We start from the raw sequence: 25583 nt of genomic DNA, 5'->3' as shown, positions 1-25583 counted from the left end.
CACCATATTTATTTGTATAAGTTCTGCATGTTTAAAAGTGTGGCTGAGCTCAATAGGCAACATTCTAATAGCTGATCAGGAGGCAGTTCCACTGTGTCCAATGGAAAATCTGCAGTAATGAAAAAGGAGGAAAGTGTTAGGAAAGGTGAGGGAGACTTGAGGGGGCAAAACACTTGGAAATGGGTCATGAAAGGAGCAATTGCTGTGTGTGTGGGTTTGAAGATACAAGTTGGTGCGAGTGCCTTGAGAAGAGCTGGGCCTTGGCTCACAGGCTGGTGTGAGCATTGCTTTGGCATCACTGACTCAGGCCTGACGCTCCAAAATGACAATGCGGTCACAATGTACATAAATGTCACTTTGTACTTCACCTCAAAGCAGGAGCCAAAGCTGATCTGAAGCTGCCTGACTCCGAGACGACCCATAACTTCTCCAGCTGTTGTGTCCTTTGCTTTGCTATCTTGATTAATAGATTTAAAGCAGCTGGACTTGGCCGTGCTCTGGTCGTACCTGTTGTCCCACCGCTGCCCTCCAAGCCCAGCGTGTTCCCTGGTGTCTGCTCCCCCGCTCTCTCCTGTGTTGTTACATTTTCCCAACGCACCATAATCTGTTCCATCTTTCTTAGCCCCTTTCAAACCATCAGCACCTCCCTGGTGCCAAGTCCCTGCTCCAGCCTCTCCGCTCATCCAAAGAAAAGCTCTTTGTGACACCTCTGCAGCCAGGGGGGATTTTCTTTGGCAAATCCCACCTTTAAAATTCCTCGTAGAGGTGGGAAGGTTTCAAGTCCACTCAAGGCTTTTGTTCCCATCAGGTTTTTCCCGTTCCATTGACCTTTTTTAGGCCTTTCATGCTCCAACAGCCGCCTCTGGGATCTCTTTTGTGGTTTCCTTCCCCTCCTGGTTGCTTTGGTGTGTTGGCTTGTGAAGCTTTTCACGGGGAGTAGAATTTGTCCTGCTTTGATTAAGTAGTTCTGAAGCTGCTAGGCTATTTTATTATTTATATAGGGCAATAAAAAAGATGGATGATATTACTACAAGTGTAGTATCACAGTATCACAGTATGTTTGGGATTGGAAGGGACCTGGCAAGCTCATCCAGTGCAATCCCCCCATGGAGCAGGAACACCCAGATGAGGTTACACAGGAAGGTGTCCAGGCGGGTTGGAATGTCTGCACAGAAGGAGACTCCACAACCCCCTGGGCAGCCTGGGCCAGGCTCTGTCATCCTCACTGAGAAGAAGTTTCTTCTCAAATTTAAGCAGAACCTCTTGTGTTCCAGCTTGATCCCATTACCCCTTGTCCTATCATTGTTTGCCACTGAGAAGAGCCTGGCTCCATCCTCATGGCACTCACCCTTTATATATTTATAAACGTTAATGAGGTCCCCCCTCAGTCTCCTCTTGTCCAGCTCCAGAGCCCCAGCTCCCTCAGCCTTTCCTCACCCGGGAGATGCTCCACTCCCTTCAGCATCTTTGTTGCCCTGCGCTGGACTCTCTGCAGCAGTTCCCTGTCCTGCTGGAACTGAGGGGCCACAGCTGGACACAATATTCCAGGTGTGGTCTCCCCAGGGCAGAGCAGAGGGGCAGGAGAACCTCTCTGACCTACTGACCACCCCCTTCTAACCCACCCCAGGTACCATTGGCTTCCTGGCCACAAGGGCCCAGTGCTGGCTCATGGTCACCCTGCTGTCCCCAGGACCCCCAGGTCCCTTTCCCCTACACTGCTCTCTAATATGTAATTTCCCAACCTATACTGGAACCTGGGGTTGTTCCTGCCCAGATTCAGGACTCTACACTTGCCCCTGTTAAATTTCATCAGGTTATTCCCCACCCAACTCTCCAGCCTGTCCAGGTCTCTGGATGGCAGCACAGTAGTAGTGCAACTGAAGCTTTTCTTTGCCTTTCTCAGCGCGGTGACTCTTTTAGACAGTAGTTATTCCAGAGCTTGTGCTTTTGTGCAGTTTATGAGCACGTTTTCTTTGGGTAATAAATAACAACACCAGCTTGGAACTCAAAACATAAGTAAAAATTGTGTGAAGGTTTCTAATGTTCGATTAGAAATGCAGTTGTTCCAACAAGCTGGAACGGCTGCATTTGGCCACGTGGAGCAAATTCTATCAGTGCTGGTCTATTGAAATGTTTTTATCTCCTTGTTCTGTGAAAAAACTCTTGTGAAAGCTAAATAATTAAGGTCATCATTGACAAACCTGATTAGTATGATTGTGAAATCGCTCACCCATCAGATTTATAATTGAGATGAACTTTTTGCCCAGACTATTGAAATTTCTTTGTGTGAAGGATGATGTGCACAGGACTTGTGCTGCTGAGGGTGATGCGTCTGGTTTGAAACCTGAATGGTTGAAATAATTAATTGGTAATTAGCCTTGTAACCCGAGGGGAAGTTCTGATGTCTGGCACCATAGCGTCTCAGTGCTTTCTGGTTTTGCTTAAGCTTTTCGGGGCTGTAAGTTTTGCATTCTTGAGCAAATCACTTGTATTGTACACCTAGCTCTGCCATCTCGGCCTTCTGAGCAGCAATTCTGTTCCTACTCATTATACAAAGACCTCCCCAGTGTTGGGAGGTGAAAGGGGAAAATTTGCAAGTTTAATTTTTTAAATTCTTTTAAAATTTGATTTTAAGTGGGTCACGTTAAGCTTTTGTGCTTTAGGTAAGAGTGAAAGAAGTGTGTGCTGGTTTACAGTAGAGCAGCCCTGGGTGGGTGAGGATGTCCTCTGATGTCTTAGGTGACCATGAACCCGCTAATACCTCTAAGAAATAGTGTTATTTGCACACAAAATCCCGCAGGTGTTGTGAGCCTGAACTGTGAGCCGCTGAACCGAGCCCCTGATTAACCTTGTCTTTTTCTTGTATTCTTTTTTGCCTTTTTCTCCCTTGCCTGCCTTCCTCCTTTTCCCGCTTTCCCCAGAAAAACTGATTGAGGGCCTCAAATCTCCTGAGACTGCGCTTCTGCTCCCTGATATCCTGCCTCTCGCTGACCCCTTCGGTAGCACGTCAGACGCTGTGAATGGTAAAAACAAACCCAGGGCCCCTCCTGTCCCCTCTTACATGGCATGTCTTGTCCTGCATGGGCCCTGCGTGTTCCCCCGGGTGCTCGAGCAGCTGCTGATGCTGGTAGGAAGTTACAGGTTCCACTGAGACAGATCTGCCTTTTCCACGTGAGACTAACACCTCAACAGCAAACACTTGCTATTTGCATTTGCTTACTGATTTGGCACAGTGTGTCCTTCTGGTCGTGGTAGAAGAGAGTTAATTGTTGACTGAAGAAGATTCAAAAGATCCCTCCGTTTCTGCGAAAGGGTTTGTCTGTCCACCCGCCCCAGCCCTTGACCTGGGACATGTGCTGACAATAAACCTGCTCCTCTGCCATGAGCCCAGAGGCAACCGCTCCAGGCAGTACGAAGATTTCAGAGCGTTGCAGAATCGTATTTTGATTTACTTGCCAAATGTACTAAAGACTAATAATTGCAGGCTGCAGCTTGTTGCCATCAGCTGCTCTTGTGGGTTTGGGTCCCAGCCAAGGGCCCTTGGCAAGCTGGTCGCAACCTGGTAGCTTTGAATGGGAAGGTAGGAAATGAGTCACCTTCACAGTCAGACTTTTTCTCCCTTTTGCGATTTTTGGCAGTTGTCTGAGTACTCTTAGATAATTATTCTCCAAATCGCAGACACACGTGTTGCTATGCAAAAAAAAAAGATTCATTAATGTCTCTTAAGTTGACCAACTAGACCATTTCTTGTCCTGGCGTTTGAGTCAATCCTTGTTCTTTAACTTCTTGGTCGTTACCTTGATGTTGGTCCTTGAGGAAGAGGTGCAGACAAGCGTCGTACTTGGCTGTGTAAACATCTTTTTTATCCACATAATGGCCATCAATATTAGACAATAAGACGTTAAGTTCTAAAGCTTTATCACTTCCTGTAGGGTCTGCAGTCTTTGCACTGGGCACTCAACATGAAAAAGATAGATTCACAGAATCATTGTGGTTGGAAGAGACCATCAAGATCATCGAGTCCAACCATAACCCAACTCTAGCACTAACCTGTATTCCTAAGAGGCTCATCTATACGTCTTTTAACCCCCTGTAGGATGGTGACTCCACCACTGCCCTGGACACCCTGTTCCACTCTTGGCTTTTTACAAGAGTAACTGGAAATATGCCGAGGGTTCCACAGCGGGGATGTTCATGATCTGATACTCCTAATGCAAGGGGACTCCTTGCAGGTCAGCGTTTGCCTTTTGCTGGCAAAGGATCTTGCAGAAGCTCACAGTTATTTGCCCAGCCCCAGACCTGCTGCTTCACTGCCGGGCAGGCATTGTTAGCCTCCCTTTCCACCCTCTGGCCCTCTCAAATTGCACTTGCACAAACCAAAATCAATAAACCCACAGTAAACACTCTGGCTTAACAAACACGAGTGTGTGACAGTGATTAAATTGACATCCAACTTCAGCCTCTTGTTGCTGACACGTGTCAAAGGGTCTCTAAAGCATTCAGACAACTGCCGCCTTAGTTCCTACTGCTGCTGTGCCTTGCAAACTAACCTGTTGCTTCTCCTCTGCTCTGCTGTTCCGCACATCTGGAAAGGAAAACCTGACATAGCTGTTGAGAGTCTCATACCGGGCCTGGAGGCTCCGCTGCCCCAGCGGCTGGTGTCCCAGAGCGAATCGGTGGCCTCCACCAGAACAGGTTGGTGAGGCAGGGGCTGGGGGGGCTGCTGGGGCTGTGTCCATCCCAGAGCACCGTCTGCTGCAACATCAGCGTCTGCGCTCGATGCTTTGCCCACTGGGCTTGTCTCTGTGCGGGTGCCGCGTGGTTCCTTGAAGATCAGTGTTACTTGTCTCCTTGAGAAGGATGGTGCCATATTCCTTCCACCCACCGGTACAGATCCGTAGGTGCCACGATATTGCTCTGATGAAGGGCTTTTGAAATCTGGAGCAGTCACTGATTTTTTTGTCTGTTCATTGGGGCGTGATCGTAAGCAATTTGTGTCTTTTTTTACTGTGAAGGCCTTGATCCGGCCACCTTTATTAGGAGGCTGACCCAACATCTTTTCAGAGGTCTCCTGTGAAATAACCAGGGCACTTAGTTTTGCCAGAGACTCCCCTTCACTGCCTCTGCTTTAACCCGTCATCTGTGTGCGATTTGGTTGTTGTATCCTCAGTTTTAGAGGCCAGTTGGCCCCAGAGGACGCGTTACACACCACTACAGGTGTTGGGATCCCCTCTGCCCACACTGAAATGTTTTCCACCGCAGAAAACAGTAGCTCTTGTACTGGCTTTGCATCAAAGCTCTGTTTGTACGCTAAGCGGCCGGGAACAGCAATGTGAGAACATGAGCTTAACGGTGTTTGTGTCCTGTTTAACGCTGCCCCGCGGCCCTGGACGTTCACCTGGATTCAGACTCGCTCACTGGGGAAGACTCTCTGCTTGACTGTTCTCTGCTTTCTAACCCTGCTGCTGACCTCCTGGATGAGTTTGCTCCCGTAGCTTTCGCAGCTCAACCTCACAAAGGTAAAGTGTCTCTTTGCTCTAATACCCACCCAGTCCTGCGACTCAGTCGTTAGCTGTTGTGGAGTAAAACTGGTACTGGTTTACACAAGGGATGCTCTGACCCGTGTTCTGGTGTTGCTGCTTTGTTTTCCCTCAAGCTGTTTTCTTTTCTTCCCAAACTGGTAAAACTCGGAATGCACATTGAAGCACTAAGGGAAAAATCTAGATAGAAGTATTCAGCTTGACTGTAAAGAGGTTTTTCAAGTCAGGCGGCATCTTCTGTGAAATAGGGATACAGGAGGCTGAAAGCGTCAATCCCTCCTCAGGTTTGTCAGTGGATGCTCTCTGCTTTTGCTTTTTGCACGTGGGATTTAAGACCTGCTTTTATGCTGCATTATTAATTCTGGAAGGGAGCCTGATAATCGTCAACACTGGTGTGACACAAAAAAAAGGCCTCTTTCTTGGTTTGTTGGAGTTGGCGTCCATAGTGTGCGACTGAGCTCTTGGAGATCTGGGGTTATCAGGGGGGATTCCTGAGTCAAACTGCGGTGTCACAGGAAATAGGAATGAAAGGCTGAGTGCAATATCCACTTGAAAAATGGAAGAGTTTCATAGTGCCACAAAAACCAGCTGCAGAAGAGAAGTGTGGTCCTTCCTATGAGCTGCAAATCAGCCCTTGTAGTTCCTCAGTGGAATCGTGGAAATGTTACAATCAGATTTCTGTTCTCTTCTCACTAACAAGCGCAGAAGGACCCTGAGAAGCTGGAGCACCGTGTGTCCCTTGGGGACAACGCCAAACATTAGCAGATGACTCTCGCAGAAGCCATATCCATATCCATCAGGGTGGGAGGGAAGGCCAGGACTCCTGTGCTATTTTATTGCATCAAAAAAGAGGCCCAGAGCACCAGTGGTCCAGCCGGGTCCCCCTTGCTGGTGGGATTTGTGTAGCTCTTTTAGGAAGTATCCCTATAGCAACGGAAAATGATCTGTCCTTAGAGGAACTGCTGTAAAATCAGGCTGGAATCATTTTTTACACTTGATGGCACTTCAAAATGAGTTTGTGTTTTTCATAGAGCTTTTGGGTTTAAACAAGCAGTTGTTCTAATTGCTCGTTGCTATAATGCACTTCTGTGCCGCTTTATTTTGAGTAAATGGCTTGAAATGTATGTCAAGCAGTTATTACTCCACGTCTGGAACACAGCAAAGCCAAAACATTGCTGATGTGATTCAATGAGAAAATGAATTAACAGAGTCTGCGCTGCTGTTCCCTCTGGGATGAGAAAGGCTCATGTTTGACGAGGAAAGTGGGGCTTCTATTAGCAGGAGTATGGGGAGGGGCGTAAATATTAAAATCTTACAAAATACATTTTTTGTGGTTTTCAAACCCTGCTTTTACAGCTGTGGGTGCGGTCATTGACTGCACATCTCAGTCTTTTGTTTGCTTTGTTGAGCCAGTCCTGGCTTTGGTGATGTAGAGCAGCCATGGGGCAGGTGCTGCTCCAGGGGTATAATCAGCCCCAGGAACTGCAACGCTGCAGATTCAGTGGGACCAGGAGGATTTGAAGATACGGCCTTGGTCTGGGTGTGGGTTATTGTTCCGGTCACGGTCTGAGTGTGGGTTGTTGCTCTGGCCATGGTCTGGTTAACACTCCAGCCATGGTCTGGGTGTGGGTTATTGTTCCGGTCACGGTCTGAGTGTGGGTTGTTGCTCTGGCCATGGTCTGGTTAACACTCCAGCCATGGTCTGGGTGTGGGTTATTGTTCTGGCCATGGTCTGGGTGTGGGTTATTGCTCTGGCCATGGTCTGGTTAACACTCCAGCCATGGTCTGGGTGTGGGTTATTGTTCTGGCCATGATCTGGGTGTGGGTTATTGCTCTGGCCATGGTCTGGTTAACGCTCTAGCCATGGTCTGGGTGTGGGTTATTGCTCTGGCCATGGTCTGGTTAACAGTCCAGCCATGGTCTGGGTGTGGGTTATTGTTCTGGCCATGGTCTGGGTGTGGGTTATTGCTCTGGCCATGGTCTGGGTGTGGGTTATTGCTCTGGCCATGGTCTGGGTGTGGGTTATTGCTCTGGCCATGGTCTGGGTGTGGGTTATTGCTCTGGCCGTGGTCTGGGTGTGGGTTATTGCTCTGGCCATGGTCTGGGTGTGGGTTATTGCTCTGGCCATGGTCTGGGTGTGGGTTATTGCTCTGGCCATGGTCTGGGTGTGGGTTATTGCTCTGGCCATGGTCTGGGTGTGCATTAATGCTTCGGCCGTGGTCTGGGCGTGGGTTAACACTCCAGCCGTGGTCTGGGCGTGGGTTAAGGCTTCGGCCATGGTCTGGGGGTGGGTTAACACTCCGGCCACACCACAGCATCCTTTGTGCTTTACCACGCAGTTCTCTGGCCTCTGAATTTCTGCTCAGCCTTCAGGATTTCTTAACTTGCGTGTGCTGAACACAGCACCACGCTGCATGTGAGTGAGAGGGGAGAATTTCTCTCCTGATGGTGCTCTACGGTCACGAAGGCGACCTCAGACGCTTTTGAAGGAGTTTCGCCCAAACAGGGACAACCAGCAGGTTGAGAAGAGCCACAAATAAATAGCTCCAGAGACAGAGTGGTGACAAGATGAGACTTTCTGTTAAGATGAAATCTTTGTATTTTGACTCCTATAGAATCTGTGGCTTTTTTCTGGCTCGAATCCTCCAGAGGACGGTGCATTTCCACAAGTGGTTTCTTTCATTGTCTCACCCAAAACCTGTTAGTGTATTTGTTGGCTTTAAGTAAAAAGCTTTTCTTCTTCATCTGAGTCAAACAGGAATGTTCTGTTCCTTGGAAACCATCGACTTGTACATGTCCTTCTGAGGCTTTTGGAAATACTTCAGGTAGTAACAGAGAACCAGATTTTGGAAGGTATTTTAGGTATCTAAAGTAACAAGTTGTGATCCATAGCAAGAGTGTGGAAGCCCCCACATTTTATTTTGCTTCTCATGACTGGGCTTGCTTTTTGTGTTGGTTGGTTGGTTTGTTTTCCCCTCCACTTTTGTATTTAATCAGCTCTCTTCTTACCTCCTTTACCAAAGACTTACCAACTTAACTTCACCTTTTCAATGAAACTTCTGCTTTTCAACCCTGTCTCTGAAAAAGTAAAGATACCCTAACACTTGTTAACAATTCTAACCAGCCTTCTCTGCTGTCTTTGCTTCTTTACCTCTGTTTCTCCTTTGTGCTGCAGAAGATACTAACCTGATATCAGGCTTTGATGCTCCTGAGGGCTCTGAAAAAGTGACAGAAGATGAGTTTGACCCAATTCCAGTGTTGATATCCAAAAATTCACAAGGTAAGCCAGGATTCCGGGGTGAAAAAGGAAAAAAGGAGGAGTTCTGGGGCAGTGGTGCAGTAATTCAAGTCCTAAACTGTCAGATAGTGTCATTGTAGTATTTAGTGAGCTTAGTCTTACCTTGGCCTTGAAATTCCTGTAGATTCTCTTTGTGGGAATGTCCGAACAGATAATGGACATGCCAACATGTTTAGGTCCCCTGAAGCAGTTGGTACCAGCCTGCCAGGCCGGGCACAAACCGCCTGGGGCTGAAGTGCAATGGAAAACTGCATTCTCTGCCGTTCCTATTTACTGCTCGAGCCAATAGAAAGAGATCGGGGACTTGTGAGTGAACCTGGCATGAGGTGCAAGAATGGGAGACGACGATAGTCCTTCGGAACTCTGAGACTCCTGCTGCAAGTGGATTTTTTCCTACTGCTGACCAATGTCTTTTTTGAAGAGCTTTGAGTAGAGTCCTTAGCACAAAAACTGGGAAGTTTCTCCTTTCAGAGCCTTCCTAGATTAACGGGCTCTTTGCAAACAGGTTCAGTCTGTAGGGTTAAGTCTAAGCAGCAGCACTGTTGGCTTAAAAGAAAGAGCAGTGCTGTGTTTGAGCTGTGCTGGGCACAGCGTTCTGCAGCCTGCTCCATCAAACAGGTCTGTCTGCAGTCAGGCCATTTAAAAGTTCTCATTACAGTTTTTGATATGCTAGCATAGGTTTAAAAATACACACCAACACTCCTTTTTTTTTGGTTTTGTTTTGTTTTTAGTTTGATGGTAGAACTTTTTGACATCCCCAACTTCCATTTTTGTTTAGGGCAGGAATGTGCTGTAACCCGCTCTGCACCCCGTGCAGACTGACACTCGTTGGAAACAGCTCTCAGCTGTTCCAACCTCTGCTCCTGCCCAAAGTCAGAGCCGATTTCTACCCAAGCTGGGCCAAGATAGGCTGTCCCGAATACAGAGGAGCATCTTTCCCTCCATATCAAAAGCTGTAGAAAGTCCTCAAAGCAGCTGGCAACTCTTAAACTAAGGTTTAAAACTTTGAACAGCCCTTTCTATAGGTTTTGTTCTTATAAGTGTTTTATAGACTCTTTAGTAAGGCCAGAATCTGGATGTAAACCCTGGAGAGAAGCAGTGGTTTGTACATCTTGTTGGCCGTGGTGATGTTTTACCCACGCGAGGCCGGTGTGGGGTGGGCAGCGGGTGGAAGAGCACGCAGGGGAATGTTGTTGCTATCGTGATGCAAGTAATGAGAAGAGCTTGAGCAATTTTTCTGCTTTGCTTTGACTTTTTTTTCTTGCTTGCTTGCTCTTGAACATCTGAAACTGTCGTGTGTGTGTGTCCTGTTCAATACTGAATTCCTATCTCTCACACTTTCAGGTGGGCATTCTAGAAACAACAGTGGAAGCTCTGAGTCCAGTCTTCCCAACATAGCCAGGTCTTTGCTGCTGGTGGATCAGCTCATAGACCTGTAGCAGTGACACAGTAGCAGACGCAGTTTCTGTAACGTACCTAATCCTCCGTTTTCATTTCCAGAAGAGTTACCTTCAGTTGTGGTTCTTTGGGGCTTTTTTTCTTTTATTTCCTTCCTTAATTACAAGCAAATCCAATCTGCCCTGGGAAAGATCCTGTGTCAGTTCTCCAGGTAGTCCTCTCTAAAGCTGGTAACACCGTCGTGGTTCCTCCTGCACCGTCTTTGCTCGCCCGTGTCTAAAGGCAGCACCGTCCGTAGCCGCCCCGCTGAGCTGTACACGTAGCACCACGGAAAGCCTGACCCTAAATCAATTAGATAATCGTAGCTGATGTTCGATCCCTGCCTACAACAGCCTCCTTTCTCCTTAGAGTAGCGCGTGAACAACTGTGTTTCAATCTTTGCATTTGTGTCGTTGGGTTTGGTTTCTGTTTCGGTCCTGTTTGCTGAGGGATGGGCAGGAGGGATGGGGGACGTCGGGAGGGATTTCCCTCTCCCGCAGGATCCGTGTTAGGAGAGCTGATGTTTCTAAATGGCCAGGATGTGCTTCAGAGGAGGAGGAAGCACCGAGTTCCCCTGGAGCAGCCTGGCCCGGTACCTCTGGCCATGGTGCACGTGAAGAGAGTTTTCCGGACTGCCCCCAGCTCATGGTTTGACAATCCTGCTTGTGAATGAACCACTTCCTTGGGGAGGGCGAAAAAGAGAGAACCAGATACATGAAAGCTGCAAAAATGACCCTCAGTGAAATATAACAAGGTTTCGAACCAAGTACATGTGAGTATGGCTGTGCCTGGCGTGTTGTTCACCTTTTTTGGATGAAAAGGGCATTGTGGCAGCAGCAGATGTATATTCTGTGACTTCTTTTCTGTGTTTGAGTGGAAAAAAAGAAAAGAAAATTCCCCAACCTACTGTAAATTGTGTATGAAACAAATTGTCCTCCAGTTGTTTGTCTCTTTTTAATCCTGGTTTTAGTCAAGCAGCTGGTATCTGTTCTGGGTTCTTCTTGTACCTGCATATAGTGCAAAGCAGTTAAGTATGGAAGCGTTTGTTTCAGTAGACAAAGATTCCTGTGGACTTCATTCCACTCCTGGGTCCCTGTGGAACACGCATGCACTTGGTTCAGATGGTTTGAAATAAGTGCTGCTCCAACTCGATGGGTTTGACCTTTTCTTTTGCCCGTCACACGCTTAGTTTGTCAACAAGCTGCATCCGCTCAACTTGTTTCCGTTGGCTTATGGTCATGGAGTCCGGAATTTCTATCTTGTGTTTGAAAGCTCTTTCTGACCAGAAGGACTCTTCCTCTCTAGTGGAATAATTACTCGCTTACCGCTGACCTTGTGTATGTGTATGTAGCTGTATTAGTAAAAGTGCAGTTCCCCACGTGTGAAAGTTTGGACGACTGAACTGTGTATGTACCGACCTCTAAGAAGGAAAGAAATCCAAGTTGGTGACTTCTCCTTCCCGGTCTCTGCTATTCCCTCACCCTTAGTTTAACAAATTCTGTACATAGAACTACCATCGGTTGTGTCTGCTCTCCATTACTCTTCTTTTAAAACCTACACTTAATAATAAAAGTATTGCTTAAGTGTGTTGTATCATTACATGTGTATACTGCACTTTCCAAGAGAAGCTTTACATGAGAACTATGGAAATGACCTTAGGAAAATTGTGGATAGAACTTTATTATTTTTTTGTTTTATATTCCTAAAGCACAGGCAAGCTGGACTGGAAAACATGGAGACGCTATAGATAGAAAGTTATTGTATAGTCAGATACTGAGATTATATGAAAAGATATGGATTTTAAAAAGTAACCATCTACTGTATATTAGAAACAAAGATTTCTGTGAATTAAAGTACTTTTAAAGAATGTTTAAGATTTTAAATCCGATGGCGCTTGTTCAAGGGTTCTGGAAAAAAGTATAAATGCACTGGGTTGTTAATAATGCTATTAAATAAGCAGATGTGAATGTTTATTTTATTGCTTTTTCAAGTAGCTATTCTTGGATCTGGGTGGGAAATACAAACCAATGGAGGCAGAGATGTCTGTTATCTAGACCTCCATCGGAAAACACTTGCCACTTCTTTGCAGAACGAACGGAAAACGCGCGAGAGATGAAACGAGTGGATATTTGGGCTTGATGTCGAGCTCTCAGAAGAAGCGACTGTCGTACAGGCGTTAGGTTGGTGTTGGTCTCTCTGGCTGGAGCCGTGGGAGGTATTTCTGTCCCCTTTTAATGTCCGTAGGGTCAAGCGTTGTTAAGAGAACACAAACCTGGACCCAGCAGAGCGGTTCGTTCCGTCAGGGTGACGGAGGAGCCTCCCCACCCCGCCAGCCTGGGCTTCTTGGTGCATCCCCTGATGGGATCCTACAAATGCACTCCGGTACATGCAGCGATGTCCTTTCACGTCACGGTTGTGCTTCGGGGGCTGAGATGTTCAAGGGAACAGTTGGAACTTAGATGTTGGTTCTTGCTCTGAGGGGGTTTGGCTTTTCATCTGCCTCAGCCTTTTGAATCGCCCAAGTTCATCTTTCCACTAGAACAGCGTTGTCGGACCCACAGTTCAGCCATCAGCAACCTTGTGTTGTTTCTGACGATATCCATTGTGTTGGCAGCATCTGTCCTGAAACCAGAAGGTGCTGCGGCTTGTGGGGTTCTGGCTGCCCGGGTCTTTACGGGGTTCTGTGGGATGGGAAAGACCAAGAGATGAGGGAACGTGCTGCTGGTTCTGTGGACCTTCTGCATCCTCTGGTGGCTTGAGGTGACAGCTTGAGGGAACCTCTGCGCAGAGCGAAATGATTGCTAGAGGGAGCTTCCCGCAAAAGAGCGACGGTGGTGTTCTTCAGCTTTCCAACACAACTTCATTTTAAAATTGATTTTTAAAAAACAATTGTTATTACAATGAAATTTCAAATGCAATTCAAAGACGGAGTTCAGCAAGTTTTGGGGCATCCCAGCAAACACAAAACGTGGCGGGTGTTGGGCCTCTGGCTCCAAATATCATCGGGCCTGCAGTGCATGCGTGTTGGCCTGGAGCAGGTTCTGCTTGTTGGCCAGTGTGTTTTCGAGCTCAAGAGCTAGAAATCAGTCAGGAATCAGTCGGAATTGGGGAGAAGCTGGTGTGGATGTGGGGGAGATGTGGCTGTCCTGTGGGGTGAGCTCAAAGAACAAGGCTTTTGGGTCAGACTGGGTCCTGTCCCCTCTGTGTGGGGTGTGTGGGCGCCGCACATCAAAACTGCAGCACTCCAGCAGCGGACACGGGCTCGGAAAAGGAAAGAAAAAGGTGGTTTTGTATTTATTCTTTGTTCCTGTGTAGCTTATTTGGGTGGCTGAGCAGCTGTGCAGACTCCGCACATCGGTTCCCATCGCTGATGCGGGACGCTTGTGCTCCTGCCCTCCGCAGCGGGAGTTTAACCCCTGGAAACCACCAGCGTGTTCTTCTCAGATGGTCAGACTGCGTCTTAAAACTGCACGTGGAGCAGTCGGCTCGTGCGCAGGGCACAGGAGGGAAACCGGAACGCCGCTGTTGGTCTCCAGTCGGTCAGTCTTGTTGTGAGCTGCTTGAACACGGTGTGCGGGGTGAACGCATTTAACGCCCGCCCTGTCTCACTTTGCACGCAGCAAATAGCTGCACGAGTGTGCCCAAACTAGAACACTGAGCTCCTTCTGCACCCCACTAAGCCCAGGTCTGCTCCCAGAGCTGCCCCATGCGGTGACTTCAGGCAGAAGTGCTCGGTTCTGCTATCCGGGTGGTTGTCACACGGACCTTTGGGTTCTGCTTTGGTACCTCCCTGGAAGCCTTGTCAGGGTTGTTCTGTGGTGTTGTGCAATGATTCAAGGAATCAGAATAAAAGGAAAAACTCCCCCATTTCAACAACAAATCCTTTTAAAATGCCAAACTAATAATCTTGCCTACTACTAATCATGCTGCTTTTTAGCCGCGTGTTAACATGTGTAACCTTCCTGGCTTTGGCTTGATGCAATTGGGAGTTATTGGGTGGAGGAGCAGCTTTGGACTCAGGGAATGAGCATTTTTAGGCTCCAGGGATGAGCAGCTTTTATCTCCAGGGGTGCTTCTGTCTCCCCTTTCTCATTCAGTATTTTGCTGCTTTAGCGCCCCGTTTTCCTACAAGGATGGGGGAGCTCCATGTGTCAGTGCTTTAACTCGCATGTAAATGGTATTTTCTCCAGGTTGCTGGCTGGATACATGTTCCTGGGGTACCAAGCGATAAGTGGTTTTGTTACCGAGAGGAGGGAGCCTGAGTGTAGTTTAGAATTGTTTCTTTAGTACATATGATGACCCTGGAATAAAAAATACACCAATGTTGTACAGGGGTAGAGAGAAACCTTATCTCTAAACTGCAGCTTCTGTAAAGGTTTTATGCTGTAAGGCTCACGCTGTTAAGAGCGTGACTGTGTTAAACCCTGAGCGGTAACGGAAAGCATAAGGGATGCTTTGCCATGAAGGAACGTAGAGATTCGAGGAGTCCGGAGGGGACAAGAGGCATCTGCATGGTGACCGTGTCCGTCTCGGCCAGGTCAGCACAGCAGGGCCAGGGCTTCAAACAAGCAGGCGCTGGCTTAGTTTCATGAGATTTTTGAAATCTAGAACCCCAGGGAATGGCAGGAAGATGTGCCAGTTGGACATCAGGAAAAGGTTCTTCACCCAGAGGCGCTGGACACTGGAACTGGACACCAGGGAGGTGTCACGGCCCCAAGAAGAGTCTGGACAACTGGACAATGTCCTCAGACACATTGTGGGAGCTGCGGGGTTGTGCTGTGCAGGGACAGGAGTTGGACTCGATCCGTGTGGGTCCCTTCCCGCAGGACATTCTATGATTTGTCCTTTATCCTCATGCTGTTACCAGCTTGTGGGGTCACCCACAGAACTGTGCCATGAAACGGCCCCTCGAGAGCTTCAGTTGGGCTGGTCCCTGTTCTCAGACCGTACAGGTCCCTGTTCTCAGACCGTACAGACCAATTCTCTGTCTCCTCAAAGGTTCTGCAGCTACGGCTGCTTTTGGGAACCCACCAACCTTGTCTCATCAGCTCTAGCCTGACCTTTACACAAAGAGGTTTGGGTTTTATTGGTTTGATTGCACATTGCGGTGTCCAAGTGTAGCTCAGACCTTGTTTAATATAAAAGATGAACAACTGTTGAGGTGTCTAAGCCGCTGTCTAGTTAGACATGGGGACAGATGTTAGGCAAATAAATGCTGGCATGATGTTGTCTTCCTTGTAGTGATGCTGTCCAAGCTCCTTTGGGACTGGCTTGTATTTCTGCCAAAAGAAACAGAGGGAGGGAACCCCAGAACAAGGGAAGGAAAAGGTGCCTGAGGTCGGGTACTGGGATGGTGTTGGAACCCGGGGCTTCCTCCAGCGTCAGAAACACACGACATGGGAGTGTGGGTGGTGCTCTTGGCAGTAAATCCCTGATTCCCTAGGTAACCCACTGCATTTTAATATCGCTGTGCCCAGTTTTGTTGTTTTCAGATTGCCAGGGCCCTTCTTGCTGTGTTGTCTGACAGCTTTGAGTGAAAGCAGCTCTGGACTAAAGGCCAGAAGGAGCTCCTGCCCACGCATCGCTTCACTTTTCCCCCCCAGAGCAATTCACGGCTCCTGTGCTCGCCTTAGCAAGGGGGAAAACTGCTTCCCAGCATTTGGTGCCCTTCTCACTCGCAGAGAGGGCACGAAAGCATCGGAAAACCTAATTGTTCTGCAAATAGGGCGTCTGCCTATTGCACGGTGCCTCCAAGTTCAGAGACACGTGCTGCTCCCGTCCTAAGCAAGCGGGTTTAAGTCCCGTCAGCCCGTCTCTCGCTCTGTCCTAAGCGTCATCGCTTACCTCACACAGACGCCTGCTAACGCAAGTCACTCCGTGCAAAGAAAACTCTGCTCAAATGCCGTGTTTGCGCTGTTCTTGTGAAGAGTGGGGCCGTTGGGTGGCTTTGGTGTATTGTTCACCACGATAAATGCCTGTTTCCTCTCTGTGTTTTCCTGCGCGCTGTATTTCGATGAGGATTGGGTAATTCCGAGGCAAACCGGTCTTGCTCTGCTTCAGCCTGTATGCTCTAACTCTCACAATAATATGTGGTAAATATATAACCAGCCTTCTGGAAGAAAACAGCACCGCAGACGTACCGTTCAGATTAGCATCTAAGGTTGGGCCATTGCTGACAGCACAGGCTTCAGGAAAGCTAGGTATTATTTTTGTAGAGTAACTTACAAAATGTTCACATATCTACACTGTCTTATTTAGCAGTGTAATGTATCTAAGTGAATAGTTTCCCAATAAAGACCAATTTTGATGCCTAACGGACGACTGCTGTGTCTTCAATCGTGCGAAGCGGCCGAGCGCACAGGTTTAGTGCATCTGTGTCTGTTGTTGATGAGGAAACGGTGCCTGCGGTGGCCGCTGAGCCTGGGCAGGGTTTGGAGGCGCTGATGCTGTTTTGACAGGTCAGGGCCTCTTCGCCCATCGCTCAGCGGGTACCAAACCTCCTCCTCCTTCCTCCTGCAATTCACACTGCTTAGTTTTCACCTGCCTTTTTCCTGTCCTCTTGCTAACATGAGTCCAATGACATTCTCCTAACCTGCCAGTAGCTCTTGGAAGGTAAGAAATCTTCTGTTCTGTCTGTGTGAGTTGTAAGGCAAACCCAACCCAGCCTGGGCTCTTGTCACTGGAGAGGAGCCAACCAGCAAGGCTCTCCCTGCACTTTGTTGCGCTAGCCCTGATCGTTACAACTCTGGTAGATGCTTGATTTGAAGTCGTGGGATGGATCATTGAAAAGAATTTGTCTTGCAGTTGTTTAAAATAATGCTGCCGTACTCACCAGGATTCATTAAAAGCTATAGGCTGACCTTCATTCCTTGAAATGTGGATGTTACTGTAGCACATCATAAGGCATCCCTGGGTATTTTACCTGTTCGAGTGTAATTCCACGTACCTGTGGGATGGCTCACAGAAACAGAGGCTATGACCAGCTTCTATCTGCTTGTAGGGCAGTCAATAAGCAACAGTGCAGAATGAAACGATAAAAATAGTCTGTTTGCTGGAGCTTCACTCCAGGCGGCAGCGTTAGGGAGTGGAAACCTCTCGGAGGGTGCTCGTCACGGGGGTGCAGAGGAAACCTCGTGGAACGGTGCCGAGAGAGCGCTGGCTGTGCCCATCCCTGTGCCAAACATCTTCCATCTCTTTCTGGAAACCGGTGCTCGTGGTGTCCCCGCGCTGTGAGGCGGCGGCGAGTCGTGTGTCACTTTGTGTGTCGTAAATACCTTCCCTGGCATTGTTATTTTATTTCATTCGCCCTCCCTCTCCTTTCCATTTTCCATGCGTGGTGGTTTAAATCTGACGTGGCATTTTGTATGTAATAAATATCTTTCATTCATTCTTATTTACGACTGCGGAGATGGAGCTCGTTGGGTAACGCTCTTCTCTTGCATTTTCAGGTCTGCAGAGGGATCCGGCCCTGTTCCCGGTTGTAGCTCTTGAACTCTGCAAAGGACCTTCTGGCGGCGACGGACTCGCTTTGTACAAGGGCCAGTCTGAGGGAGCGGAGGTGAGAACACAGCACAACTCAGAGGCCGACTACTTGGTGAAAGACGGTCCTTCGAGCAACAGCTCCTTCTACAGCAGCGAAGGCGAAGGGACCGACCACGAGGGAGATATGTTGGGCTGCAGTGGGTCCAGGCCTTTACTGATGGACTCGGAAGAAGAAGACGAAGCCTGCAAGTTGTGCCCAGGGTTTCTCGAGTCCGCGCCCAAGGAACGACACGAGGCCACTAGAGAAGATCCCCGCTCGCAGCCCAGAGCAGGGGCCACGCTGTTCCCCGCCTTCCAGTCGCACACCGGCGAGGTTTTTAACGAACCAGATGTTTTTGCCACGGCTCCTTTCCGCAGCTCGAGAAAAGTGCCTGATGAGGTGGATGTCTTTACCAAAGCTCCTTTTATGTCCAAGGGCAACGCGGCTCTTAGACATCCAGAAGAAGCAGATGTATTTCTGAGAGCCCCTTTCACTAAAAAGAAAAGCACGGAAGAGTTGACGTCCCACAGTCTGCCGAAGGAGACTTTCACACCGCCCATTTTCCTAAGTCAAGGAGCTGATGTCCAGCACCGAGCTAACCCCATGTTCCCAAGCCTGGACTCGGCAACGTGTGTCTCCGCGGCCTCGGCGAGGTCTCCGTACCCATCTCCCGGGTTTCCTCAGCCAGGGAATCTTCATCCCTCTTCCGTAAGGGCCGTGGAGCCCCAGGAGAACATCCCTCCCAAGGCCGTGCAACCGGAGCCGGCCGGCGCGTCCACCGAGCGGAGCCACGGGCAGGCGCTGCCCCAGGAGAACAAGCCTTTCCATCCACAATCCCTGTCAAAATATTCCCGTCACTACGGTCCAGAAGATGGGCAGGGTGTTGAAGTGAAGCCCATAGCTGCTTACAAGGTGGTTTCTCAGACCAACAGGCAGGTGATAGCAGGATCTGTCTCTGTTGCCCCTCTGGCTTCCAGGACTACGGAGCTGCCCGGCGCGGATCCCTTTGCGTCCGCGCCCTTTCCTTCCAAAGCAGGAAAGCAAAAGCCTTAATCTGCTGTGAGCTGGGAGGTGTGACCACCTCTCGCAGGACCTCCAACCTCTTAGTTGAAATGGATGATATAGCAATATATAAATATATAAAATAATTATTATTTTTTGGTCAGAACTCTATTTGCAGTGATACATAGTTGAACCATTTTAAGTTATGTTAGTTAGTCGGAATGCCTGCATCTCAGGACCTTCATATCCTTTTCAGTTGCTTCTTTTTCCTCTCACTGTCTTTATTTTTTAGATGCTTTCCCAAACCAGTAATAGTCCATATATTCTGGTCCCGGCTGGGGAAATGCATTATAAGATGAATTAAAAGGTTTATGAATTACAGAGCAAGTCAAGCGGGACTTGCTAGTGCTCTGGAAAGGAAGCGATTTCACAGCTTCAAGGGTTATGGTGACTTCTTTCCTCTCTGGCGGAAGAGCGAGGTTGGATGTTGCTGCTGCTCGGATGCTCCACGTGTGCGGGTTCTGCACGCACCCGGAGCCGAGCGGGCGATGGCCGCGCCGGGCTGAGCGGAGCCGTGCGCGGCGTCACCGTGCGCGGCGTCACCGTGCGCGGCGTCACCGCGGCTGTGACACCGGACGTGCTGCTGCCCGGGTGCCGGAGCCCCGAGGGGTCTGTGGAAGGACGCCCGGTGCCTTCGGTCGCTTGGCTTGCAAACTCTGGGGTGCGTGAACTTGAACACAGCATCTGTCCGGCTGTTGCTGTTCGGGAAATCGAATGATCAGGCGACGCTTTTGGTTTTACACGCGTGTTCCCTGGCTGGTTTATGCCAAAGTGTAGGACCCAGAGATTTGCTTACGGTGTTGTGAAGGAGAGAGCCGTGCGTTTTTACAGTATTAAAGATATGCCTTATAGAAAAAGTTATTATGCAAACAACGCAATAGATGTCCTGACCTACATACCTCATTTGGTGTAATTCAGTGTTGGCTGCGATCTGGTGAGACTGATTTATATGAGCAGAAAACTTGACTCTGTATTTGTAAGTTCTGCCTTTTGTTTTTTCTGCTGATTAAGGGTGAGCCTAAACAAAATTCATTCACACTCCTTTGGTAACGTTTGTTCTGCTTCCAAAATACGGTGCTTTCTACCGTGTTCCCAAAGGGAAAGACAACTTCTTATGTTTTGTTCGGTGAGTCCCAAAACGGTGTTTGGAGGAACAATCCCCTGGGAGTTCAGGGCTGGCAGCTGAGCAGAAATAAAGCAGACGTTGCTCCCTTTGCTTTTCAGCGATGTAAGACAGAGATAAGAGTGAAACCTCCCATCTTTATTTTACAAACTGCCTGGTTGCATAAGTTGTCTTGGATCTGCAGTTTTTGGCCCGCAAAGGCTCCTTCTAAGTGTGGATTGGCTTTCAAAATCCCCCGTTACAGGGCATCTTTGGGCTCCCGGTCGCTGGTGAGTCCTTGCTGTGCAGTCACCCTTCCTCCTGACGTGTGTTGGTGCTGCAGAATGTCTCCCAAGAAGAATTAGTGGTGGTTTTACTTTTAAGGACTTGATATCTATGGAAAAAAAGTCCCCATTGCCTCCAATAGCATCCGGCCAAGTCTCAAAAGCCTCGTGGTGACCATTTCCTAGGAGAGTTTGTTCGTTATCACGTGAGCTGGAGCCTTGTGCTGCGGGGAGGGGACACGTTTTGCCTTTGGGGTCTCCCACCGGTGGCTTCGGGTTGTCTGGGTGTTCACAGGGAGCGGTTGAGGTGGGTTGTACCGTGTTTGTGCTCGGAGACAAAGCCCTGGGAGCATCAGCGCTGCAAGAGAGGGGAGGATCGGCCGTGGCTGCTCCGAACCCGCTGGAGTCACAGCTTGAAGAGCTTCTGCAGCCAAAAACGGGAAAAAACCCAACACCACCTCCAGTACGTAGCTCTGTCCGCTGTCCAAATAATAAGCGCTAAAGGAATGCAACAAGGATATTAAAGGTGCACACGAAGGCTGCTGGAACGAAGCAGAGCACTGCGCGGTGTGGGGCTGAGGCGCTGCCGACTTCCAAGTGCAGCAGCCTGAGGGAGCACGGATGGAAAAACCCCGACAGCAAGAGCTGCCCAGCGAAGCGTCTGCGTTACCCATTGCTCCGTGTTTCCTTTCCCCTCCCCAAATTCACTTCTCCTCCAGCATATCTCCAGTTACAGGAGATGACCCAAGCGTTCTGCTGGCCATGAGGGTCGCTGGAAGGGTGAAGGAGAACCAGGTCAGGTCGTGTGTGCGGAGTCTGGAACCCTCTGCCCTGCTTTGCTGTGCTCAGAGTTGAGTCATCTTGGTGCACACCGGTGGTTCAGGGCTTTTTCTGTCCTCCATCAGCACCTCTTGAAAACAGAAGTGCTGCAAAGAGATTTTTGGCTTTCCCTTGAGGTGTTTCCTCAGCAAAGCTGAGGCTGTTGTTCCTTGTGTTTTGTTGTCATTGGGTTTTCTGTTTAAATATATACCCAAAAGGCGGTGGTTGTTTTTATTTTAAATATATACCCCCCCAAGTCATTTGTGGCTGGATTGGGTCAGTGAGAGATGCCGAGAACGGCTGTGATAGCAAACTGTGAACTCAAGGGATACCAAGTGTGAGGGCCCAGAGCTGTTTGAGCACGCGCCCCGTGTCACGGCCAGGGGGCTGATTTGGCCTCGAGCTGTTAAATTCGCTCAGGAAGCTGCTGGGAGGGAGCTCAGGCCTCGGCTGAGTCCGTGGGACAGGGAAGATGCTTCACCGGAGCGAACAGGTACCACAGATACAAAAGATGGAGGTTCAAGGCATTGCCTTTGCTAACTGGATTCAGGTTCTCCTTCCTTTTCTTCATTTATACTTGAAAAACGGCTTTTGGATAATTCTGTGAAGCTTCTTTCAGCACTATGTCCAGGTCTCACGTCGCTGGTGCTGGAGAAGCGTCAGCCTGTTCCCCTTCGCACCCGCACCGGCTCCTGTCGCCCGTGTCTGTCCCGACAGAGCGGAGCTGTGGGCTCCAGCCCTCGCTGTCCTGGGGGTCCAGCCCTCACTGTTGGGGGGTCCAGCCCTCGCTGTACTGGGGTTCAGCCCTCACTGTCCTGGGGTTTCCAGCCCTTGCTGTCCCAGGGGTTCCAGCCCTTGTTTTCTGGTGGATTCGGCTCTCGCTGTCTTGTGGGGTTCAGCCTCACTGTTCTAGGGGCTCCAGCCTTTGCTGTCCTGGGGTTCCAGCCCTCACTGTCCCAGGTAGTTCCAGCCCTCACTGTCCCAGGGTTCCAGCCCTCATTGTCCAGCAGATTCAGCCCTTGCTGTCCCAGGGGTCCAGGCCTCGCTGTACCCCGGGGTTCCATCCCTTGTTGTCTGGCGTATTCAGCCCTCACTGTACTGGGGTTCCAGCCCTCATCTGGCGCATTCAGCCCTCGCTGTACCGGGGTTCCATCCCTCGTTGTCCGGCACTTTTATCCCTCGCTTTACCAAGGTTCCATCCTGCACATTCAGCCCTCGCTGTACCAAGGTTCCATCCCTCGTTGTCCAGCACATTCAGCCCTCGCTGTACTGGGGTTCCATCCCTCGTTGTCCAGCACATTCAGCCCTCACTGTACCGGGGTTCCAGCCCTCGTTGTCCAGCACATTTATTCCTCGCTGTACGAAGGTTCCAGCCCTCGTTGTCCAGCACATTCAGCCCTCGCTGTACCGGGGTTCCATCCCTCATTGTCCGGCGCATTCAGCCCTCACTGTACCGGGGTTCCATCCCTCGTTGTCCGGCGCATTCAGCCCTCGCTGTACCGGGGTTCCATCCCTCGTTGTCCGGCGCATTCAGCCCTCGCAGTCCCATCCCGCTGGCTGAGGGAGGGAGGGAAGCCACGCCGGGCACAGCGAGGTGTGTGGGCTGGTCTGCAGCCCCGATTCAGGTCAGATCAGGCTGAATTTCCAGCTGGTATTTTGGCAGCTTTTATGTTCTTGAAGCACTTTACACACAGAGCAAGCTAACCATGCCCCAGAAGCTAATGATGCTGCCAGCCAACATCCAGTGCTTAAATGGTTTTAAATCTCTTTTGGGGGGTGGAGGCAGCTTGTTTGTATCTCTTCATGTGACCTATGAATTAATGGGACTTGTGGTTATGGACAGAAAATGGAATTTCAATGCCAGTTAGTCCAATATCCTTCTCATTTCCAGCCTGTATTCCTCCTAATCCTGCACTGCCAGTACTGCAGCTTCAGCGCCATGAATTGTAAGTGGAAATTGCATTTCCATAGTCTCTGAAGCTTATGTTTTTAGTGAATATGGAAGAATAATGCTAATTGTTTTCTTTACCACGCAACCGGTTATCGCAATGAAATAAGACCGGTATGGCCTCAATGCAACCTTTCAAAGTTGGTTTTCTGAAGAGAACCGCTGGTTTCATCTCTTTTTCAAGCTGTAGTAAATTCTGTAAACTGCCCTGGGTCCTCGTGCCCGGCCAGAGGGTTTGTCCTGCGTCAATCTCCCGTTCGTGCTGGGAAAGGGACTGGTTCCTACCCATTGCCAGCTTCAGCTTGAATGCACTTAAGTCTTTTCCAAGCGATGGGTCAGGGTTTCTGCACGCAGAAATAAACGCGGTGGGCTTGGCTCTCGGTGCCTCGCTGCCGTGACGCTCGTCCAGCGCACGCACCGGGACCGGCCGCCGCGCTGGAACCGGCGCTTGCCAAGACCTTCCCCGCGTCTGTTCTCCCTCGGCGCTGGTTCTGACGTGGAGTTCGGAGTGCGGGGCTGGTCCTGCCTTGCGGAGTTCACGGTCGGGGTCTCGGGCAGCGCACACTCAATCTGTACCGCACGCTGTGCATGGAGCACGTAGGTGATAGTGAGCTCGTAACAAACCCGCGTGAGCAATCGTGGCACGCAGCACCTGGAGCGTGTCTTCAGTGGCGCTTAAGCAAAACTGAGTGAGATCTGCATAATCACTGAACTCTTAATCACTCCAAAGTGGTAATCTGTTACTTTAACTCAGCTTCCACCAAAGACTCTTGTGTTGGGGAGTTGAATTTTTGTGGTGTTTGTCTTGTTCTGTTTTTTCCTGACGGTGTTCAATCAAGGCCTCTCAGTGCACCGAAAGACTCCAAAGCATTTTTACAGTAATATCTTGATAGCAAAATCTTGTTCCGGTTCTGAAACACATTCCTGAAACCTGATCAGCTGCGTTGGTGTCCCTAAAAATAAGCCACAGCCTGTCGTTTCCATTGTAGGTAGGGTGGATACTGTCACACGCACCTAGAAATGCTCCCATGGCATGTCAGAGGGATGATGCTGGATCCCCTGTTCCTGATCCCCACAAAGGGGATCACCTGGTGGGGTGGGGAGGGCAGGGACTTGCTCAGGGCGCTGATGTGGGATGCAGCAGGTGTGGGATGCAGCAGGTGTGGGATGCAGTTGGTGTGGGATGCAGTTGGTATGGGATGCAGTTGGTGCGGGATGCAGCGGGTGCGGGATGCAGGTGGTGCGGGATGCAGCGGGTGCAGGATGCAGTGGTTGAGCATCACTACACAGCGAGCCTGGCAGAGAATGAAACTCCCTCATTCATGAGCGGTCGGAGCTGGAGCACCCGTGGTCTCCGCGAACTGTGACGAACAATCCGCGACGCGTGTCCGGAGAGCAGCGTTTCTTTGCACCGCACTGTTGTTAAGGCGATCCATAGCGGTGCTGGAAGTACCTCTGCCTTGCAGATTCGATTGGAGTCAATATTGCACTCCGGGTGTGACCATCTGTGTTTCTGGTAATCATTATGAAGAAAAGTTCAAGTTGTAAACTTATGTACATTTTATTAAAACTGTATCTGATTACAATACATTGACTCTGCTGTGCATTCCTTCTCCCCTCCCTGTGCAAAATATTTTTGCTGGATACAAAGATTCTGGGTTTTAATGAGTTTTGCCTGCCGAGGTACTGAACTCGGTCTGTCCCTACTGTTTTATCTGGCAGTTTTTTGTATTATGGCTTTGAGCAGTAGATATTCCAGTTTACGGGGAAGAAACCTTCGTGTCGGAGCTGCCGCAGAGCGGGGACGCAGAACAAACCGAAGAGGATCCGCCATGTGAGAGCGAACGGTCCGTGACCACCCGCTGCCGCCCCCTGCCCAGCTGTGTCCAGCTGTGCGGAGCACAGGGTGTCCGGGAATAGGTTTTGGCAGAGCCCACGTGCTCTCTGTAAGCGCCACGGGACAGCGAGCGCGGCCAGGAATGACCGAAATGAAGGGCTGGAAGTCTGTTTGAAGAGCTTTGTTGCATTTTTCGGTTGTATTAGTTAATTGTAAGAGAACAAGCAGAGGTCGGCCTGATGTAAGTGATTTTCTGGTCCAAAATGAGCAGGACTGTGATCAGGGTGAGGAAGAGGCAGCCACGGCACGGACACAAAATGGAACCTTCGCACAAACTGCAGTTTCGTCGTGCTGAACGTGTCTTCTCCCCCCAGGGAGACTCTTCCTCCTCTTGCTCCTTGTGCAACAGCCCTGAGCAGAAGCCGTCTGCAAATTCAGGAGTTTCCACCTCAAATACATTGTAATTAAAACCCCTTAGCTCCGACTTATTCTACAGCCCACGTCATGGAAGATCATTCAGGAACGGGCTGAATTTGCCATTTCTTGATGGCTTGTGAGACCTGGGGGTGAGGGGGGAAGGTTTTTTTGTGTTTTACTGGGCCCTGTGGTGAAACCCCGTTTGTATGTGGTAACACCTGCGGTTCTTCAGTGAAGCGACGCCAGCAGCTGGGACAGGGACACCGGGATGTGCTGCCATGGCCGCAAAAAGGACCTGTTTTTTAAAGAAAAGTGTT

General features: G+C 49.5%; 1 protein-coding gene across 9 annotated transcripts in view; it reads left to right on the top strand.

Annotated features, from left to right (window-relative positions):
* AAK1 (AP2 associated kinase 1) overlaps positions 1–24600 on the top strand; it is an 88569-nt gene extending 63969 nt beyond the window's left edge. For 2 of the 9 annotated variants that reach the window (XM_065040698.1, XM_065040696.1), the window contains 5 exons: positions 2922–3023; positions 4594–4695; positions 5409–5519; positions 17724–22210; positions 22431–24600. In XM_065040698.1, coding sequence (XP_064896770.1) covers positions 2922–3023; positions 4594–4695; positions 5409–5519; positions 17724–18850 — 1442 coding nt within the window. In that variant the 3' untranslated portion in view covers positions 18851–22210; positions 22431–24600. Of the gene's footprint in view, positions 1–2921; positions 3024–4593; positions 4696–5408; positions 5520–8715; positions 8821–10182; positions 12254–17723; positions 22211–22430 lie in introns of those variants that run through there. The other 7 variants (XM_065040702.1, XM_065040701.1, XM_065040705.1 and 4 more) reach the window with 5 other exon arrangements.
* The last annotated feature ends 983 nt before the right edge of the window (positions 24601–25583 follow it).

The sequence above is a fragment of the Columba livia genome, chromosome 25 (genome assembly GCF_036013475.1).
Source record: "Columba livia isolate bColLiv1 breed racing homer chromosome 25, bColLiv1.pat.W.v2, whole genome shotgun sequence".
NCBI lineage: Eukaryota > Metazoa > Chordata > Aves > Columbiformes > Columbidae > Columba > Columba livia.
Note: the sequence above shows the minus strand (reverse complement) of the source record. Positions and strands in the feature narration are given on the sequence as shown.